At 40.0% G+C, this 22,588-nt stretch overlaps 1 protein-coding gene across 3 annotated transcripts in view; it reads right to left on the bottom strand.

Annotated features, from left to right (window-relative positions):
• The window catches only part of LOC136676360 (potassium channel subfamily T member 1-like), a 101,025-nt gene that overhangs the window by 14,825 nt on the left and 63,612 nt on the right, over positions 1 to 22,588 (bottom strand). For all 3 annotated transcript variants that reach the window (XM_066653308.1, XM_066653309.1, XM_066653310.1), the window contains exons 7-23: positions 22,468 to 22,516; positions 22,243 to 22,302; positions 21,768 to 21,842; positions 20,683 to 20,766; positions 19,767 to 19,861; positions 18,847 to 19,027; positions 18,348 to 18,512; positions 17,942 to 18,078; positions 13,912 to 13,975; positions 13,592 to 13,700; positions 12,551 to 12,659; positions 10,591 to 10,740; positions 9,482 to 9,717; positions 3,086 to 3,299; positions 1,986 to 2,091; positions 1,096 to 1,268; positions 414 to 485 (exon numbers count right to left, since the gene is read on the bottom strand). In XM_066653308.1, coding sequence (XP_066509405.1) covers positions 414 to 485; positions 1,096 to 1,268; positions 1,986 to 2,091; positions 3,086 to 3,299; positions 9,482 to 9,717; positions 10,591 to 10,740; positions 12,551 to 12,659; positions 13,592 to 13,700; positions 13,912 to 13,975; positions 17,942 to 18,078; positions 18,348 to 18,512; positions 18,847 to 19,027; positions 19,767 to 19,861; positions 20,683 to 20,766; positions 21,768 to 21,842; positions 22,243 to 22,302; positions 22,468 to 22,516 — 2,079 coding nt within the window. The remainder of the gene's footprint in view (positions 1 to 413; positions 486 to 1,095; positions 1,269 to 1,985; positions 2,092 to 3,085; positions 3,300 to 9,481; positions 9,718 to 10,590; positions 10,741 to 12,550; positions 12,660 to 13,591; positions 13,701 to 13,911; positions 13,976 to 17,941; positions 18,079 to 18,347; positions 18,513 to 18,846; positions 19,028 to 19,766; positions 19,862 to 20,682; positions 20,767 to 21,767; positions 21,843 to 22,242; positions 22,303 to 22,467; positions 22,517 to 22,588) is intronic.

Here is a 22,588-nt window from a genome sequence, read left to right as displayed (position 1 = left end):
TCTCACTCAGGGAGAGACAGAAAACCTGTGGATTTTTTTTCTACAAATGTCCTGAACTCCAGATCAGAAATCTTACTTTCACCTTTCTAAGGCAAATATTATTTATAGCTGTTGTTCTCTGAAATACCTTAAATGAGTCAACTGTCCTCAATGGCTACTTTAACTATAAATGAAATTAATAATTAGTTTAAGTTTTATTTATAGTGTTTTCTATTATTTTTTTTTTTGGGGGGGGTGGGGGGGTGAATAATATTGGCATCAACTTCAGTAATTATATTTGTCTTTTTCAAAACAAATCTTAAGCTTTTAAGCATAAGTCTTTGGATCAAAATGTCCTTCAGATGATAAACAACATTTTGACTGCTGGTGTGAGCATGTGTGACAGAAATAACTGGCAAACCAAAAACACCTACTTGTCTATGGTGCCGGCCATAAAGTAGACCATAGGGAAACAGCAGATGGCTTCCAGAAAATGATTATCCGGTCTGGAGGAAGAAAAAGAGCAGTTTGAACAATGCAATCTCTCGATCACTTCATCGTCCTCCTGCAGTGGCTGTGAGCGGCAGAGCCTCGCCTTGAAAGACCCACACACAGAAAACCTGCATTCTCCTCATTTAAACCTCAACTGTCCCCTTTGCAAATGTGATTTGGGCCATGGGAGTAGAAACCTTGTGTTCTGGAAAGCTTTTGACACTCAAGAGTCAAACATAACGAGTGGGAACTCCTTCTGCTTTACGACAACAACATACTGATAGATAATGGCAAAAAAAAAAAAGAAAAAACTCTGGTGATAAGTGTGTTCTATTATTGCTTATCTACCCAGGGTCCTGTGCGCTTTTGTGTTGCTCCCAAACAATCCTGGGCTCAGGCCATAACAATCATCTCATTTACTGTCTTGGTGTGAGAGGAAAACAAGAGCAGATCACTCTGCCGCATCTCGCAGTCGAATGAATGTCTTTGGAGAAAGTTCTGTTGTAACAATGGTCAAAGTCAAAAAGTCAAAGCAAATAAAGCCCAGTACTGATGTGGATTTCTGCTTTTTGTGTCACGTGTACAGTTCTGCAATGCAAAATTCTGATGAGCCACTTTTCTTACGGATTATCTAGCAGCAGCACGATGGGGTTGAGCTCCTTCCTGGGTCTGTAGTAGGCACGCAGTGGAACGATGAAGTTGTAGAGCCCGTTTCCTGCTGTTTCGGCAGAAACGATGATCAGCTTGTTCTTGAAGCCGTACGCCTTGGCGTCCTCAAAGCTGTTATGGCGACAGCCCTGAGGGAATGACATTGTGAAGTTAGATCAGGCTCAGGAAGGTTACACACTCACTGTCAAATGTAAAATTGAAATATTTTTAAGAACTGTGTTCCTAATTATAATAATAATAATAAAATATATTTAATTCATAACATATACAGGGGTTGGACAATGAAACTGAAACACCTGGTTTTAGACCACAATAGTTTATTAGTATGGTGTAGGGCCTCCTTTTGCGGTACTGCACTTCTTCCTTAATTTGTAATGTTAAATCCTGGCATGTAAAGAAAAAAAACCCCTTAAAATTCCTTTTTCAGATTCCTAATTTTTGATTGCTCCAATCCAGGGTCACAGTGGGTCCAGAGCCTACCCAGAATCACTGGGCGCAAAGTGGGAACACACACTGGAGGGGGCCCTTACTGATCTTAATTTGCTTGTGTGTATCAGAAATCCTCTTGGTAACATGCTGCTTCTTTAATAGACTGATAGAAAATACTGTGTTCGAGAGCAAGCTTTAATTCCACACTCTGTTCTATTTTAAAGTGGCCAACATTCCTATTCGCAAACTCTAACCACTCTTTACAGAGCACAGCTTTACAATAAAATAAGAAAGTTGACACTTGCACCAAAGAGCCTTGTGCTTGTCAAAGAAAAAGCATTCTGCTTGTGCTTCTTTTCCCTCTGGGGCTTGATTTATTCAAACAACTGAAGAAGGGTCTGATAAACATGACTCACCTTGTCTAGTCGCAGACAGCAGAAGGGCGCCTTTTCTTGTAAAAGGTGGCAAAGTGTTGGTGAGCTCCCGATGTATGGAGAATTGGGAGGATACCCTTTTACATATCTAACCAACAGGAAGAAAGAGATAGAAAAAGTCAATAAAACTTTAACACAATGCTGCTAACATGAGAACACTGTGTGACTCTTGGATTCTCAGGCAGCACGGCTTCTGTGAAATTAAACACTGTTAACTCAACTAATGAAGGTCTTTGTGAACATACAGCCGTAGCCTTTTCAGTCTCAGTCTATGCTCAACATTCACTAGCCTCAACCTTCAAAAAGTCAATGTGATGGTCTTAGACAAAAACAGACCATATGCAGTAACAGTACACCCAACCCAACAGGCTTAAAAGACTTCAGATTCCGTCAGAAAAAAATAACAAGACGTTTGGGAATGTTGCCACTAGAGAGTGCTGTTTGCAAAGGGAGTGGATTCTGAGGGACAGCAGGGCACAGGTTTGTGTAAAGGCAGTCCCTCAGTCAGAGATCAGGGAAAATCACTGTCTCCGTCAGCAGGTATCCACCGCAGCAGAAGAGTTGCCTGAGGCCAGGAGCACTCAGCAAGGCTCCATAAGAGCCTGGAATACTTTTATCAACACTGTGGTGTTTGTGTGTGTGTGTTTAGGTGTGTGCTGACCCTGTGTGAGGTAAGCCTACGCTGTGCTGCCTGACTGCTGCACTGATGCTTTTTATTACTACTCTATCATGATACATGTCCTGCAGTGCTGCCCTTATGAAGAAGAAACACAAACAAAAGCAGTGGATCAAATTTGGGTGCAAATGGATGAAGATGCTTGGGGATATCACCATGAACCGATTTATTTCACAGAGATATTGCAGAATACATAAAACCAAGAGATGTCCCCAATTCACCCATTTATAAGCGTCAGTATATTTTCTCCAGTCTTATCATTTATTCTATTCACTCCCTCTCTTTTCCGCACACTACATCACTAAAAAATCATTTTAATGTTATTTCTGCACTTGTTTCAGCTGTTTTCAAGTAAAATGAAAGAGCCTAAGCTGTAAAGCCCAAGCTGGACCCTGTGGTCACTCACTCTGGAGCAGGAACTCCCTCCTCGTCCGATTGGTTGTTCTCATCTTCTGACGGGTCACTGAGCAGGTCGCAGGGCAGGATGGCGGAGGAGTCGGCCAGTTCCAGCACGGGGGCTATGCTGGGCCTCCGGCTGCCCGCTCCATTCTCTGTGGGTAAGGTCAGCTTGCTGCTGTCTGCTGGGGGGTCTGGGTTCTGAAGGTCTATGGCCACGGTGCCTGTGAGGGGACACACTGAGAGACCGTGAGATAAGAAAAGGGGGGGGGGGGGAGAGACAGACTGGGAGAGCAGAGAAGGAGAGAGAGGAGGGACTAAATCTTTCTTATAGCGCTGCTTTCTGTAAGTACTGTCACATGCAAAGGTTTGAACATGAATGGTAAAATGATGTTTTGTTGAGTTTCTAATAACACATTTTCTATAGCGAACACATATCTTACTCCAATTATGGGGGGAGTATTCATCAAATATTGGATGTATTTAACACTCGTGGCTTGCACAGAACTTACATGTGTTATTTAAAGTTTTATTTTTAGAATATATACCCTTTATTCCCTTTAGATAATGGTCCTTATTCATCAAAGCTGAGCAAAATTCTAAAAATAATTTTGTGATCAGGGGCAGCACGGTGGTGCAGCAGGTAGGTGTTGCAGTCACACAGCTCCAGGGGCTTGGAGGTTGTGGGTTTGATTCCTGCTCCGGGTGACTGTCTGTGAGGAGTGTGGTGTGTTCTCCCCCCTGTCTGCGTGGGTTTCCTCCGGGTGCTCCGGTTTCCTCCCACAGTCCAAAAAACACAGTGGTAGGTGGATTGGCGACTCAAAAGTGTCCGTAGGTGTGAGTGTGTGAGTGAATGTGTGTGTGTCTGTGTTGCCCTGTGAAGGACTGGCGCCCCCTCCAGGGTGTATTCCCGCCTTGTGCCCAGTGATTCCATGTAGGCTCTGGATCCACCACGACCCTGAACTGGATAAGCGCTTACAGATAAAGAATGAATGAATGAATATTGTGATCAGTACAAAAGTTGATGTTATATGAAAACATTCAGCACCTACTCCATGTTCTGTTTAAAAGCATATAACATTCATTCATTCATTATCTGTAACCGCTTATCGAGTTCAGGGTCGCGGTGGGTCCAGAGCCTACCTGGAATCATTGGGCGCATGGAGGGAATACACCCTGGAGGGGGCGCAGACACACACACACATTCACACACACCTACGGACACTTTTGAGTCACCAATCCACCTACCAATGTGTGTTTTTGGACTGTGGGAGGAAACCGGAGCACCCGGAGGAAACCCACGCGGACACGGGAAGAACACAGTCACCCGGAGTGGGATTCGAACCCCCAACCTCCAGGTCCCTGAAGCTGTTTGACTGCGACACTACCTGCTACACGAGCACTGCTAGCACAGGAGAAAAATCTTATACAGTGGAATAATGTATAACAAAATCACTCTGCCATCTTCAATAATTCCAAAAAATTTTGTTAATTCCTCAACCTCTGCCCAAAGCCACTGATTCACAAGCCTCTAAACTTCATCTTTTCATTGGCTCACCACCAAATCATCCATATGGATTAGGGTGTGTAAATGATAAGTAAATGTGGTGCTGGTTTTTAATTTCACCAAAAAAAAAAAAATGCTGATCCATCAACTGCACTTAAATCTTTCCTTATTTCCCCATTGTACCAAAGTTCCACAAATCAGACGATGAACAGATTGTATTTCATTTACGTCAAATGTGCACTTGTTTTTAAGTAACTTTGGTGAATAAGCTCCACTGAATTTACTTATTTTCATTATGAAAATCAACAAAACATGGCCTTTAACCAGAGGATTTAGACTTGTGCATACGATTATAGCTACTAACAGAAAAGATGGTTATGTACAAACAGTGGAGTGGGGAGAAGCGCGGATGGGTTTTTTGCTTCTTAATTTGGGCATGAAATTGTTTTGCTGCATGATACATTCAAGTGTGTGGATCACATTTGACAAGGTCTTTGCAACTGAAATCTGCATGTGAAGAAGTGAGAATGTCTCTCTATTTATAACCTAAATAACGCTGCTTAGAATCAAATGCTATAAGCTGATGCATGAATCCACATGGTTAACTGCTTGAACATGCAAGAGAATACCTCCTTATCTACAGCTAGTGTTTGTACTCAAGGGTCCAAACTCAGAACCAGTATAGACAGTCGTATATAAAGGTCTGAACACCGTATTACATGTTTGGCTGATCTTCTAAGTGAAAATATAGGAAAATGTCCTCCACAGGCACAGGGCAGATGTGTGTGCAATTGCTTCAGATTAATAAACCTACGCTGAATGATCACTGAATTAGGAACACTCTCTTATCCTACTCTGTTATTCAATGGTCAGGACCCCCACTGAACATTTGGTGGTGGATCATTCTCAGTGCTTCCTTGACACTTTTGTGGCGGGGTGGTGTTAGTGTGCGTTGTTTTGGTACAAGTGGATAAAACAGAGTAGTGCTACTGGAGTTTTTAAACACTGTTTTAACTCACTGTCCACTCTGTTGGGCACACCTCGTTAGTCCATTTTGGAGATGTAAAGTCAGAGACAGCAGCTCATCTGTTTGTGTTGCTCAGCTGCAGAGTTTGTGTTGGTCATCCTCTAGTCCTTCATCAGTGGACACAGGAAGCTGTTGGCTGGATACATTTGGTTGGTGGACTATCCTCAGTCCAGCAGTGACACTGAGGGCTTTAAAAAAAGTCTAGCAGCACTGCTGTGTCTGATCCATTCATACAGCTCAACAAACACTAACACACCATCGTTACATCAGTGTCACTGCAGCCCTGAGAATGATCCATCATCCAAATGGTAGCTTCTCTGTGCAGGTCCTGACCACTGGACAGCAGGGTGAAATGGGGGTAAGAAAGAATGCAGAGAAACAGGTGGACTACAGACTGTAATTGTAGAACTACAAAGTGCTCCTGTATGGTCAGTGGAGCTAAAAATGGACAATGAATGTAGATACAAGTTAGGTGTTCCTAATCCAGTGATCATTCAGTGTAGTTCTTTGTAGGACGTGTACTTTTCATTTATAAAAATCAACAAAACCAAGTGACAAAATTTTGCAGAATAAAAATTGTTTTTTTTTTTCATGACATTAAAAAATATAAAAAGCTTTACAGAATACTAACAACCCAAAGAGAATTACTATCCCATTCCTCGGAATTTGTCAAACAACTTCATTTAGAGGCAAATGTGAGTTTTACATTTTAAACTACTATTACACAATTTAAACAACCAAATTGAAATGCGTTGCCTGAAATCAAGGCTGTAGAAAATGGCAAAGTCTTTCTCATTTCCACAAGTGAACATAGTTCTGAGATCAAACACCACAGCACCATTCTACACCCTAAGCAGCCATGTTCAGAACAGCCGTATTATATCACTACTCTAATGTTGCTGTATTTGTTTTGTTATATTTAACCTCAGCTTTGAATGAGGTCCATTGCTGTGATTGGAGACACTCAGACGAAGACTGGACCATTCTGAAGTGTCTGCACTCTACATAAGAAGCGTCATAAAGTCAGAACAACTCGTTCGATCCCATGTTTTCTAAATCTTACTGGTAGGAGCCACAGATTCCCAAATTAATGCAGATATGCTCAGAATTAAAGGTTTTGTTCATATGTCTCCATTAACTCTGTTAATTACAGTGGAACCTCTACCTACGAACTTGATCTGTTTCGTGACCCGGTTCGTAAGTAGAAAAGTTTGTTTCTCGAGTCAATTTTCCCCATTTAAAATAGTGGAAAAGCAATTAATGTGTTCCAGCCCCCACCCCGAAAGTCACCCTTTTTGCACTGAAATATGTTTACAACACTCTCAAATTAGTAAAAAAAATACATGTAGCGTTACTAAAAATAAAAAAGAAATATGGTGGTAACAGTAATAAAAAAGAACTAATAAAGTTTTAAAGTGACGACTGGCTGTATGACGGGAGGTGGGGGTGGGTGGAATAACGGAGAGTAGGCGGGGGCATGTGGGGAGACGAAGTGTAGATACGGCTTAACTTAGCATGAATTTCAATGTCTGCTATTTACACTAATGATAAATTGCTAAAACTACAATTTGCTAATCTTAAAAGCTCACTCAAGTCAGTGGCCATTTCCAGCCGCCGGGTCGGAGGAGGCTCGGGTTCGTTTCTAGAGTCATGGTTCGTTGGTGGAAGCAAAAAATATTCAAATGCCTGGTTCGTATCTTGGAAAGTTCGTTAGTATAGGCGTTCGTTAGTAGAGGTTCCACTGTATTTGAAATTAATAACTCTAAATATAAAACCCCACTGTATGCTACACTTTAACAAGTGAAATGCAGTCATATGCCTAACCCAGTAAACATTTAGCCGCTGATTCAACGTTGAAATAACGTACTGCCTGCCGTCTAATCAACGTTTTCTTAAGGTTGAAAATGAAAGTTGAAAAGACGTCCAAACACAGACATTAAGGCTGAGTGAGATTTTGCCAGCATTCTGTAAAACTTGTAAAGAAAAGTGATTTGTGGGCAGAGCATAGACCCTTGAATTGGATACACATTCAAACACATACTAATTTCTGACAAAAATATAGTCACTGCTGAAATGAAAAACAAGACTCAAATTAGCTCCAAAATGCTTCAGTCTGAGAAAGGGTTTGTGTTTGTGAACATTTCCACTGATGAGGGTGTTTTCACAGAGTTTGTTTTAAAGGAACCAAATTCTGTTCTGCTAATGTGAACCTGAAAAGAAACCAGCAGTAAATGAGCATAGTTCAGAGCATTGTGAACTTTGTACCTGTTAAGTTCTGGAAGGCTGCAATTCAATGTTCTTTAACCATGGGGCAAAATATAATTGAGCTGGGGTTGTTCTGCTTCCTTAGTGCACTTCATGAAGCAAAATTAAACACAAATGACCTGTATTGAGTTCAGTTTGTTAATGGGTCCGTTTAGAGACGTTCTGGGATATTCTGTCATGTTTACCTTACCACAGGAAAGTGGCCTCAAACCTCAAACACTGAAATGGCCAAAGTGTGAAAACGCCCTGACATTGTAGACCCGTGGTTCTCAGTCGCTGCACTGGGATCCTATGTAATGGATTTAGTCAGCAGGTCTGGGACTGAGAAACACTGGCCTTTACCAATGCCTCATGGTATCACCTCAACTGTGATGCTAATGAAGCTGCATGCCCAGACTTACCATAGGAAGTAGACTGATCGACTTTACCAAACCAAAGACAAAGAAACAATGAACAACAAAGAACACAACATCAGCCAAGACACAACAGAAGCCCACACCATCAGAGCACTCATGCAAATCCAGTGATTCAAGCTCACATAAATACACCACACCAAACACCCACAGGTCATGGTAACACTTTCTTTTACAGTCCCATAAACCAGTTTATAGTGCCCTATTAACATGGCATTACAGTGAAGTTTACTGGGGTATATTTGTACCTTTAATTAGATATTTTACTGTGTCAATTATCACCTTATTATCTAGGTGGTGTCCAATTCAAATGTGATTTAGTTTGTGCAAACCATATTTTTATCCAAATTATGAAGCACTTTGGAGATTGTACCTTGTAATTATCTGGTTAACATCTAGAACCCAGAGGAGTGTAAAGTAAAAGAAAGTGACACCACCCAGGTTGTTTCAATACTTCCACACCAATACGATACATTATGGGAGGGGGTTGTGTTTGATCAAACAAGGGCACAAGTGTTATTAAAGCAGAATTAGTTAAGTCTCCTGGCACCCTTCTCTGTTAGTGTTCAGCTTTGCTACCTAAACATAGCTTTGAAGTCCTTGTGCATGCATTATAAACTTCATCCCTCTCTCTTCTCCGCTACGAACGCATCTGTGTAATCATCCTAATTAGCCGATAAGTCAGTGTCAGGACAAAAATATGGCACGTCGCAGATGGAGAACTGGTCCATGCCAACTGCTCCCAGTATGTTTGCACTGATTCTGGCAAATTAAGGCTTTGGAATTGACCAAGAAAGACTTGCCACATTTGATTGCTTTCACTTTTTTTAGGCAGCGTGTTCGAGCCTAGGAAAGAGACAGAGACACCAATCATCTACTTACATCTCACATGCTGTAATTAGGGTGATCTTCATTTAAGGAAAATATCCGCACCTGGACTTAAGCTTTAAAACAAGCTCATATTTCCTCCCCCTGGCTCGGATCATCCTACGCTCCCCTGGAGGAGACTTAATTGGACTGAATGCACTTATTTTCATGCTATGTACTGGCTAGGGGCAATAAAGCAATTTCCAAAACAGTGTTACTCTTTCCTGAAGCTGGAACAGACAGTGCGCACCAGCAGTGCTAGAGCTATATGCAAAAGTTCAAATGATACCTTTTAGATATTTGCCCGCATTTGGGCTCATCACTCACCCATACTGGCGATGATGCTCTGAACGGGCAGGCGTGAGGGGGCGTCGTACAGGCCGCTGACTGGCAGACCCTTGCTGTGCTTTTCTTCCTGCTTGAAGATGAAGGCGGAGTTCTCTTCCTTGGTGATGTTGATGTAGTAGCAGGTGTCTGCAGCAGCCATGATGTGGCGGGGACCAGGGTTGAGCAGGATGCTCTTATTGTCCTCTCTCTTTACGCCTATCAGACACACTCCATATCTGAGATACACACACACACACAAAATCAGTATTACACCACATGTTTTTGGCAGGAAATATAACTATGTGGATATGTGAAATGATACCAGCCTTAATAAGATTCTGCTTCATTACGTTCATATTAGAGAAATAATACACCTCAGCAGCACAACACATACAATATACACATCATCTCATCCAAAATATGCTCTTTAATCTTCCGCTACTAACAGGGAGTTTGTACACCTTTGTTGCAGTAACAGCCTCCAATCATCTGTGAAGGCTTTACACTACGTCTTGGAACACTGCTGTGTGGATTTGATGCTATTCAGCCACAAACTTGTCAGTTGTGTATGTCCAGCTTGTATAATCTCTATAGTAAAGCTCTTTGGAGCAGTTGTTGGTCTAACTCTACCATGCTCAGTGCCAACACTGGTGTGTGGAGCAGTGGAAATGCATTCTCTGAAGTGAAGGAACTCAATCCAATGCCACTGTGATCAGTTGGTGTGACTTTTCATTTCACTGATGACCTTGGGACTGGGGCTGAATGCTTGCAAATCAAAACAGCAAGGTTCCAATACCCAGTGTAAAACACTCCCAGAAGATCAGAAGCTGCTACTGGAACAACAGGAGAACAATCAACCTCCCTGATAATATCCCTGGATTCAGAAGAATGTTGGATGAGCAAGTGTCCACAAATGGATGGCCGTAGAATGTTGGATTATGTGGCGAGTAAAGGTTGTCCAGAAGAAGAAGAATACAATACAATAACAGCGCTGTCCAGAAGATATACTTGGATTACATCAAATATTCAGGCTTAAAACTGAACAGTATTCTGGTCCAAACTAAAATTCCTAAAACAAACAGCAGAACAGTAAATCCATGTAGGCTCACTTCTTATGAGCGTGGAAGGAGGCATAGGTAAAGCTCTTGCCATCGTACTCCCCGAAGAACTTGCTGTCAGCCAAGCGAATATGATAAACCTCGTTTCCCGAGCAACGGCCATACGTCCTCTGCCACTGCTCCGGAGACGTCTGACCCTCCCTAGCAGGAATAGCAGGAATGTATTACACAAAACAACACAGCCTGGAGTTTAGAGCATGTAGAGTGAACAGAAGTATTCATTATATGTGTTCCGCATCACTTAATTATTATAATGACCAATAATTTCTCTGTGCTTTACAGTGCTGTGCAATGTCAGAGACCAACTTTTGTTTATTTCTTGTCCAGCCAGAATGCACAAGTACAAAGTTTTTATTTTTAGTGAGGTGATGTTTCTGAGATCTTGCATATAAGATAATCATTTGTCATAAGGAGGGGGAAGTCAAGGGAAAGAAAAGAGTCTGAGTACGTGGAACAACCATAATGTAAATAAATAATTATATAAATAGAGTTCTCTCATACAGTGTTTTATATGCTACAATTATATTTGATCAAAAATACATTGAACATTAGGGACACATTAGGGGGAAGGGGTGATGAGGGTGCTGCAGAACCCCTCGCTTTTCAGTATTGTAAAAATTATAATAATAAAATACAAAATACATTTAAACAATGTCATTTGGGTATATAAATGTATGACTGCATTTCACTTGTTAAATATAATAATACAGGAGGTCCTCGGGTTACGTCAGTCCCGAGTTACGATGTTTCGTGGTTACGACACATCTCCCATTTACTGTATAAAGCCTTGTTTCGACTTAAGTGGTTTTGCGTCGTAAACGTCGTAACGCGAACTTCATGTGTGGTGTGCGCGGCGGAAGAATACACAGTTACGCGGCTCGGGACCGAGGAGGATAGGTGTTAGGATAGGATAAGTGCTTACAGTATGTTATTTACGTACAGTATGTACGTATGTTCCGACTTACACCGAAAATCGGTTTACAACAACAATGTCGTAAGTCGAGGACCCTCTGTATACAATATTTTAGAACTTATATATCAAGAATTTAAAGTCACTGGATTATTCATTAGCCTTTTGTTCCTCTTGCATGTCAACATTTCTTTTTTTTACCCCCGATACACCCACGTCCCTGTCCAACATTACAATACCATAAATGTTCGTATTTAATGACACTTTTACATATTTACAATTGTATAGGATTTTTTCATTAGAAGTAAGAGTTCCACCACAATGTATTCAAAAGTTGTGAGTAATATACAAATGCATTATGCTGTTTTGTCCCTGCTGACTTATCCACATTAGCATTCGTGGGTGTAATATGCTAATTTTAAATGTCAGTGTTTTAAATGTCTTGATTAATAAGTTCAGATGGGCTGGAAGTCTGAAAAATGACCACCAAATATTTTTAATGGGATTCTTCTATTCAACTTGCACATCCTCTGGCACATAATTGCTTGTTGGAGACACACAGAGATGAAAGTAGTGGCAGGTGAGGCATGAAGTCGTTAGTCTTTGTCCCAAGTTTTAATCTAATGACTGTGCTGAGAGTAGTTTGCAATGGAAGTCAATAGATGACTCAGAATCTCTTTCTCTCTCTATATATATATATATAAGGCACTTAAAGAGAAAGTGTTGTTTTCTGCAGCTAAATAAAGCTGTGTGAAGACTATCACTCTTCTGCTGTTGAAGGAACAGTGGTAACAGTCGTCTGAATGGAAGCCAGGTGAATTAAGAGCAGTGCTCTCCACTAATGATATATTTCCAGCAGCACAGGGCAAAGAGTTTTACCTTCCATTACTTGCTCTTTTCAACTTTTAATTAAAATGTTTCGAGTGAGTCTTCCTCTCAGTTCATTGAGGATATAAAAAAGCATAGACCGAGAAAACAGTGCAAACAATCACAGCTCGATATGAGGAATGATGAAGATCAGATCCCTGCACAAATACTCACTGTCCTCGAGAAGTGTGGACCAAGAGTGTGACCAGGGTGGACGTGGCCGGACACACACAGTTCAGAGCCAGCATGGCGTATTTGAACTCCTCTTCACACACCACATGATCTGTTTGTGGAAGTTGTATAATTGGATAAACAACACTTTCAAATACATTCAAGCACTAGTGCAAAGGGGTTGGGGGAAGAGGTGCCACCCACTTTACTTTTGGAAGAAGTAATGCAAAGTAGTTTTATGGGTCACTACAGCAGATATTAAAAAATATTTCATAACAGAGAAAATTACCCCTGATCTGATCAATTATAACATTATATCCATGTTTCTACATACATTGTCCATTTTTACAGCCCTGGGAGCACTTTGTATTTCTGCAATTACAGACTGCAGTCCACCTGTTGCTTTGTATACACTGTTAACTCACCACAGAGCAGATATGACTTGGCTGGTGGATCATACTCAGCGCAGCAGTGACACTGACGTAGTGGTGGTGGTGCTGGTATGGGTGGATCAGACACAGCAGAGCTGCTGGAGTTCTTAAACCCCTCAGTGACTTTTGGGCAACATCCTCTGACCACTGCTAAAAAACTAGAGGATGCCTAAAATAAACTGTGCGCCAACAGATGAGCTACTGACTCTGGTTTACATCTACAAGGTGGACCAAGAAGGTAGGTGTGTCTAACAGAGTGGACAGTGAGTGGACACAGCGTACCCATACCAGCACATAACACACTAACACACCACCATGTGTGTTCTTGGTACTAGGTGCTCCTGTTTGGTCAGTGGAGCTGAGAGAATGGACAGTGATTGTAGAGACAAGGAGGCAATCATAATGTTATTTATTTATTATTATTTTTCTGAATTTGAATACAACACAGTGTACTCTAGCACCACTTAACAGTTAAAACAGCTAAATGTGTCTAGGTGACCTCTTAGTCTTCGAAGTGTTTATTAAAATGGATTTTACAAAGATGAGAGCACCAATAGAGACCTATGAAAATACACTAATAAACTACTACAGCAATGAAGGAGAAAACACTCACCGGCAAACTTTACATGGAACTTGTTTTCAGGCTTAAGGATCTGGACATAGAGTGGACAATTTGGAGCAAAGTCCTTCACTGCCCAGGCTCTGAGGATGGTCTGATGATCCTTAAAGACCACAAAGGACACAATGTCATTTTCTACTCAGCAAAGATTGAGGAAACTGCAGTGAGGTTACTTTATGTTTCATGCACTTCATTTAAAATACATACTGAGATTTAGTTCAACACACATCCTTACTCCTTAACCGACATCATCAAGCTTTACTGAGTGTGTGTGTGTATATGTTTGCTTGTACAAATATTATAAGTTTGATTACAGCTGCTGTGCGGTCCACTTCGTTTCTGCTGCTGAGAATAAAGCAAGCCTCTGCATCATCCATCCTATAGAGACAAGATCAGCCTGATTAGATATTATACTATAACAGTCAAACCTTTCAGAGTCCCAAAACATACATTTGTAATAATAACTCAGATTGGGCTGCATAATTATTATTATTATTATTATTTTTATCATCGCATATGAATTACTGTTGTGAACCCATTGTTGAAGACTGTGGGGACATTCATTCATTCATTCATTGTCTGTAACCGATTATCTAGTTCATGGTTACGGTGGATCTGGAGCACACCCGAAATCACTGGGAACACACTCTGTAGGGGGCGGCAGTCCTTCACAGAGCAACAAACACACCTACAGACACTTTTGATTCGCCAAACCACCCACCAACGTGTTTTTGGACTGTGGGAGGAAACTGGAGCATCCGGGGGAAACCCATGCAGACACAGGGAGAACACACCAAACTCTTCAAAGTGCACAAAGTATATATTATATTATTTTGCACAATAACGAAGGGTGCATTGTGTGAGTGGGGGAATCTTGCTACTGTGTTGAATGGGCAAAGACCAAGCTGGAAGGAACACAGGGAGAAAAACAATTCAAAGTATCCTTAAATGGGCAGTGTGTATCTGAGAACAACTCTGATCAAACATGTTCTGCCTTCGAGCTCCAGGGTAATTTACGCTCCGGTTCCTAGGAGGTACAGTCCCTGCAGAGAAGGCCAATTTCACACTGTAATGGCTCGTCCTGAGGGCCAAGAGGAAACAGAGGTCCATATCCTTCACACAGACATCCATCAAGACCTTCACTGTGCTACAGTTAATGTGGCACCTGCCAGAGTGGGACACATCACTAAGAATGATAGAGATTGAAAATTATTGATAGGGCTGTGAGCAGCATCATTCTGTCTTCTTTCCTATTATCACTGACCAGAGCTGTCTGGATTGGTCAGAACACTGATGTAAAATGTATTGATTTGGCCGAGTAATGAAGCTTTCCTACTTCCTGAAACATACAGCCGTCATATGGAAGGAAAACTTGGGACAGCCCAGTCCAAAAGAGTGGAATGAATTTTTGCCCCAAAGTCCATCAGAATGACAGAAATGCAATTGCTTCATGAATTTACTCTAACATAAGCCCCGGGACTCCAATGCTGAAGCAGCCATTACATTTCGGGGATGGAATGGCAGATCCAGCAGGATTTGAAAAGGAATAAACAGTAAATGCTAGCATATGAGGTCAATACATCATGCCAGGCAAGCTTTATATTCATAAGTGATGGATATCAGAGGCTTCCTATTGTGTCCGCCTTGCATTTGGCATTGTGCTAGAACCATAAAAGTGACAGTGCCAGTTTAATATTGCAAAAGGAAAGAGCTGGGTCGTGACTGTATAAACCTCACTGGCCTTCTTTTGGCTGAGGTTTCATATCTCCAAATAATTCAAATATCAAACACTTGCTGGATGTCACCCAGGGCATCGATTTGCAGCTACTCAGCCTGCCAGACACTTTTCATTTTCATTTTAACTCCAGCTCCAACAAAGAAAACACTGATTTTACACACGCACAAAGTTATAGCACCATTCGAAAATTCACAGTTACTTGAAAGCTTTAAACTAAAAATACTAGAAACTATAAGGTACTGTTGGATGTTAAAATTAAAGTATTTTAATGTAATATTACAATTCCTATTTGATGCCATAGAATACACGTTTTACTTAATGTAATTATCAACTCTTTCAGTCATAATATCTGGAAAGGCTGAATTGATTTTATCCCCGCATTTAAAGTACAGAGCAGTTTTATATGACTGATATAATGCTGATTCCAAACTTATGACTGCTAGGATGGCTAGGATAGGGTAGTCTTGTTTATTTATTACTCTCAAATTTATAAGGCAGAAATTAGTTTGATAGATGTGCCCCTGAAGACTTATTATTGTAGCACTGTACAAATTCCACTATGCTTTCAAAGTAGTCATATTCTTTATCTTTTAGTTATGACATGGTCTTATGTTCTTAGCAAGCAGACCCACTCATCAGCCTACAGACCTTCATCCTTTAAAAGACAGTCAAATAACCAGATTTTAATCTCTTACGCTTTGGGGACACCCCAAATGATCTGACCTCAGGGCCTGAGTTTCTCAACGAGAGGTTAATAGTGGAATAATCCCGACGAGCTGCTGGGCACATTACAGCTCTTAACGTGGAGCTTCATTTAATGCCCATCAAGATTCACTGCCTAGATCTGTCTGACAAACAGTAGCCTCAGGGGGGCTTTCCCAACTGGCATTTCAAAGACCAAGTGTCAAAACCTTCAGGAACAAACTGAAGCCTAGAGCTTGGCTGAATATTAAGTAACTTCAATTCAGAAATAGAAGTACAATGACAAAATGTACTTTATTGCGCTCCATTAAAGGTTTTACATAATGTGATCAAATGTCTAAAGCAGTGTAATTTATAGTTAGGTATTTGGCAGATGCTCTTACCACAGTAACACATTTTTGTCAGAGGACTTGTTTAGAGGAATGTAGTATTAGGAGTCTTGACCAAAGGCGTTTATTCGTTTATTAGTGTAGCATAGTATTGTCCCAGCAGAAAATGCCCTTTATGGAGGGCAGAGGTATTAGGCACTACACCAAAAGTTATTAAATAGATTTGACCTGAGGATAAATGACCACAGATCAAACAAAATTTAAGCCTAACCTGTTGTAACACACCTGTCTGTGACTAAGCTTGAGGTGCCTTATGTAGTATTAAATCCAGTGTTGAAAACCAAATATATGTGACACCAGTGGTAGACAAAGTACTCAAACCATGTACTTGAGTTAAAGTACAGATACTCAGGGTAAAATATTACTCCAGTAAAAGTAGAAGTCCTAGTTGTAAAAGTACAGAAGTATTTACGTTCAAATGTCCTTAAATATCGAAAGTAAAAGTACCATGACGTATTATGGCTCTAATGTCCTATCGTCATTTTTGTAACAAAACTCATGTTTAACACATTGCAGGTGAAAAGACTCATGTCACTCTTGGCTCCCCAGTCTTTTAACAGAATGTCACTAAGAAAACAACAGACATGGCCAAAGATTACATACAATGAATGATGTTATATCAACTATTACATACACACAAGGTGCTGCTCCTCCAAACCAAAAGAGAGATGCAGACACCAACGCATAATGCAGTAGCAACAACAGAGGCCCTATTCTCCCTATTACAGGTCAGTAAAGCATCACAATAATTTTGAAGCTGTAATTTTCAGGTAAAAACATTACATAGTTAAGCTCTCTGTTTTGTCTACATTGTTGAAGAGTATAGTTTGAGCTATTTCTGCAATTCTGAGACACCTGTTTGTATTTTTTTTAAATAGGTGGCTGTTTTTGTCTTTTGGACTTTTTTTGTATGTTTATCTCTCTGTACTGATTTTTGGGTTTTGGAATATTTCTTCTGGTTTTGACCTCATTTCACCTATTGTGCTTAATAAATCTCCAAAACAATCTCACCCTCTCCAAAACACTTTACGATATCTACAGATCTGTAAACCATGTATATGAATTACTGTCAAATACAGCCAAACACTAAATGGTACAAATCATATTGTTAACTCATAATGATTCTAAGAAATGAAAGTGAATATAGATTTTAATGCTGTCTCCTAGCAATGATGCCACTGTGTGTCGCACGGAGAGCAGGGAGATTTTGGCTTTAGTCACACATAAACCAAAAGGAACAGCAGATTTTAATAATGCAGTGGAAAAAATGTAGTGGAGTTAAAGTAAAAAGTCGCCCAAAATGGAAACACTTCAGTAAAATACAGATACATGAAAAAAGTACTAACGAATTACATTTACTTAGTTACTGACACAACATTGCAAATCCCATAGTGCTTTGCAGATTTATTTATTTTTTCATATTATCTCCCACTTATTAGTATAGTGTATCACTGTTCTCAGCATACATTATTAAATCACAATGCTCCATTACCCTAGGGAAGCACTCTGACTTACTTGGCTCTCATCAGGTCCTGGTCCTTCAGTGCTGACCCCTGCAGATAAATGACCCTCTGAGACCACAGCGGAATCTGCAGAACCCGCCGCACTTGGATATCCATTTCTGTGGGGCAAAGGATGACCACGTAGTAATCCTACAAAACAGAAACACACTTTAAGTGGTTCTTAAAAGACCAACATCACTAACCAGAAAGAAGTGAGTCTACATCAAGACAAGGCTATTACACAGTAGCAGTAATTTCAAATCACTTCCTGCAATCATTCTTCTTTAAACCTAGAGAAAAAAGCAATTTGTTCCTTATCTCATGTGAATTGCACTTTTAAAATAAAAATAGTAAATAATCAGTTTTGTTAAAAATGTTGAAGGTAATAAAGGACTGATTCTGGTGTTTCCCAGATGTACCTGTAGTCTAGGATGAGCATAAAACTCATTGAGAAAATCCATGAGGAGATCGATCTTGAGGGAGCTGACACAGAGCACCACATGTTTCTCTGTTTGAGCTCGGTGTCTACTGTAGTTCCCTCCAGACTTCTGCCTCTCCATCCACAGATACGCCAGCTCCTCAAACTGCACAATATCAACAAACACAAAACAAACAAATGAAAATATGTAAAGCATTTATATACTGCTTATCAGAGGTTTGGAGACACTGCCTTTTTTATGAAATGTTCTGAGCAATATCTGTCTGATATTTACTGTTAAAAATGCATGCATGTTTTAATCAGAATCCAGTATAAATATTTTGTGTTACACTAATACATATTTTAAAGGGGTTTTCAAGGACCGATGGTATCTGCTAATATAAAAACATATTTACTGAAGGATTGCATTAAAGAACATTTAACAGTTTATTTAGTTTATAGATGTTTCCTCAATAACACTGGGCATCTTATTGAAGTACCTGTAATGGCAGTACCACAAGTGCCACACATATCATGATGACCACCAGCAGTTGTGAGGGCCAGATTCTAGGGGTCACGTCTCCGTAGCCCACCGTGGAGAAGGTGACAATGCAGAAATAGAGAGAATCAAACAGAGAGAGGTTCTTTCCCGCCCGCTCCAGGTGCTGAATCCCACAAGCTCTAAATACATTAAAAAAAGATCTGGTAAAATCTGGTAAAAGAAATAAAAGGTATGTCTCAACAGCTTTTGTGTTGCCTTGCTCCCTGCTCTCTATATAGAAAGAAATGTAGGTAGATTTTAGCTTAAATTAAATGATACAGAATAGTATACTGAGGCACTTACACAGAGATTAAATCAGTGATCATTAAGCACCTCTTAATAACATTGCCCAAGTTATGTTCAGTAAGAGAATTATTACAACTAAGCACAAGCTAAAATGTTGGCTAACAAATTAGCCAAGAGCTAGCAGACAAAGCTAACATGCTAATCTCCAAATACCAAACACTCAATCTACAAGAAGAACAAAATGACAAAACACAACATCAGTAAGTAAAAATAAAACAGTAAATCAAATGGCGCCTGTGTATTCAGTTCACTTGGTACTGAGACACAGGGAACTGAGGCCCTGCTTTATCTGATTTTCAGCTACATTTCCACAAAATGGCAAGTCTCATTTTCATTAGCTGCAAAATGAAAGTCTAAACTGCAGTTTTCCTCCAGAACAACACATTAACGCTGATGGAATCTGTTCCTTGAACCTTTATGGTTTTGTGACATTAATATTATGCTAATTTCACTGGACTTGACTGAATTAGCATTGATGATTTGTGAGGTTTCTTGCACCTCTCTGTTCACTGAAATATAACGATTTGTCAGAGACCTAGAGGATAAGAGTAAATCTGAGATCAGACAGCTCACCCTGTGAAGACCAGGCACAGCAGGGTGCAGATGAGTATCAGAACCTGGTTGAACATGGCTGAGTGTGTGCGCTGGATGGCACGGTGAAGATCGTTCTGTGAAAGAGATTAGAACACTATTTGTTTTTTTACTCATCTTTGTCCCAAAAACATCTTTAAATTGGAAACGCACTTTTTAAAACTAATTTTAAGTCATATTCAATTCCATGCATTAGACAGGTCTCCCCAATTTACACAATGCCACCCAGCTGGGAGCATTAGACTAGCTTCCTTTAAAACTTGTGAAGCCATTCAATGCTTCTTTTTTTTTGAACAGTTGTCAGTACAACATTATAGCTCAAACAGCAATGGGATAGAAGTAGGGCCAGCTATTAAATGCTGTGTGCTTTAGAATTGTGTGTTGTGTCGAATGGGTTAATACTTGGCTTTCTTTGTTTCTTGCATTCCTGAATAAGTAATTCACCTAAACATCTATATATAGATATCGATATAGAATATATTTCTGTACTGTGTTGCTGAAAAGCTAACAGCTATGATCTTTTCTTAACCTCACCTACATAACTCAAATTACATCAAAGTATTTTATCAAAGTATAATTTCTCCAGTTAATAGCTGGCCTTAGTGGTTCACCAGTATCCACAGCTCTGGGTTTTAAAATGGGAACAACTCCCTGCCAAGTTCTCCTTGGCCATTTGACCCAACCATCTGCCAGGAGAGATGATTCTGGCACATTCACAAATACTGATCATTGATGATTCACGCTCATGTTTCTGGATGATTGTAAATGGCATTTAGCATCACAGCTTCCTGAACTGCTCAGAATGTAGAGATGACTGGAGCATGGTTACTTCAGCAGATGTGTTCTTCTGAATACTGTTCCATTAGCTAATAAAATCTACAGGCTGTTAGTTACTTACGATCATGTTCTCCAGTGCAGACTTGGCAAGCCAGCAGTTGAGGAACACAGGGACAAAAATGTTCCTCCATGGGGGCCAAAATATCTGCAGGAAACAGTGAACATTTCACATTATAATTGATGACATGATTCATCTATTGGGAGCACAGTCATTCAGTCATTAGGCACATAAAAGAATATGTGTATGTATTTGTAATATATAACTGTAATTCAAAATTCACCTGCACTGTTGTCATATTATGGTAACTGTTGCATAGTACTAAAAATGACAATTGTAATTTAATTCAACAAAATTTAACCTAAAAATGGCCAGCACTAAATTTGTTGAGCTCCATCAAAGAAAAAGCATTGCAAAAGCATGTGCATTAATTTGCTCTGTTCTTGGGGATGATATTGCATCAAAATATGTGTGACTTTTGGTTTAGATTATTTAAAGATGAAGATAAAATGACAAAAGAACTGGGAGAAGGTTTTGAAATACACTTATAGGTTACTAAAAACACATATCTGTACACCATAAGCACACAAGTGTGAATTGCACATGCTGCTACAATAACGCAACACAGAGTCTATCCTTTACCCTAACTCTAAACTGACTCTAAACTACAACTAGACATGCCCCAATCCTAAATCATATGGGGAGTTTGAGTAGCAGCATTTGCATGTCATGTCTAATTGGCATTAAAACATGACACTGACACACTGACCCACGTTGGCACTTTTAAAGGTTTTTACCTGGATCCTTTATGTAGAGTGCAGAGCTTATAAAAATAAATTAGTTAACACATTTTGAGGGTATTGTGTCTAAATGTGTTTACCCCAGCCACTGCTGTGGGTGTTTATAAGGAATAACTTGCCATCTGCAGGTGTACATGTACACCCGGTCATTTGTTCCCTGTCAAACTCACTCCTGGCTGCATAACAGGCTTAGTTCCACTTGTTACTTGATTAATTGCATCATCTGTGCAATAATTACTTTTCATGTCTGGATTGGGACATAGCAGAGATCTTAAGAATATTATGGATCTCATAAGGGCAGTGAAATCCCATCTAATATGTTTGAACTGTAATATATCAGCCACGTACTGTGATTATGAATGGCACTGTATTGATCATCTCGAGGATGAAGGAGATCTGGAATATTTGTTCCCAAATGTTCCCCTGAAACAGAGCAGAAATTAACAAAATAATTTAAACCACTCTCCATTTTCCATTACTACAGACCAGGCCATCATTAACCATTCCCATGATGGCGATTACGTAACAGGGTTCTGCTAATATTGAAGCGGTAATGTCACTTTAATTAGAGAAATGATTACCGTTTGCCCCATGAGCAGAATAGTTTGTGTTTATTGCCAAATGGGGAAGACAACAGATAATGAAGCTCAAATCATAGCTTGAAATTTAAGTAAACAATGAAAAAGAAATACTTTAAAAGATTCAGACTATGCAATTCACTGACCCCTTGTAACTAAAGCCACTAATATGTCCTACAACATTCAGAGTTCATATAGATCAATAGAGAGCCAAATCCCAAGAGGACAACAGAAAGAGCACTTACCTTATAGCTGAGATATGTCAAGAGCATTGCTTCCAGGAAGCTAATTAAGGCCACGATCACCTAGGCCATAGGGAAATATATCAGAGAAAATAGACACGGTTGATTTCATGGTTTGACAATAAAGTATTAGCTTATGTTTTTCAGGGAGCAATTACAAGCAGGAAGTTAAGGCTGAGGTAATTAAGGATTCTTGCTGTAAGCACATTTTCTCAGAAAATTACAAACCTGTATCGCCCATACAGGAACCTTTCTGTTCACCCAGAATATCAACTCCCTGCAGAGGAACACACACAAAAATGAAGGCAGTGTTATCAGGGCTCGATAGACACCTCAAATCAAGATAATG

This window comes from Hoplias malabaricus, chromosome X2 (genome assembly GCF_029633855.1).
Source record: "Hoplias malabaricus isolate fHopMal1 chromosome X2, fHopMal1.hap1, whole genome shotgun sequence".
NCBI classification, from domain to species: Eukaryota; Metazoa; Chordata; class Actinopteri; order Characiformes; family Erythrinidae; genus Hoplias; species Hoplias malabaricus.
The sequence above is the reverse complement of the archived record's forward strand: the minus strand, read 5'-3'. Positions and strand labels throughout refer to the sequence as shown.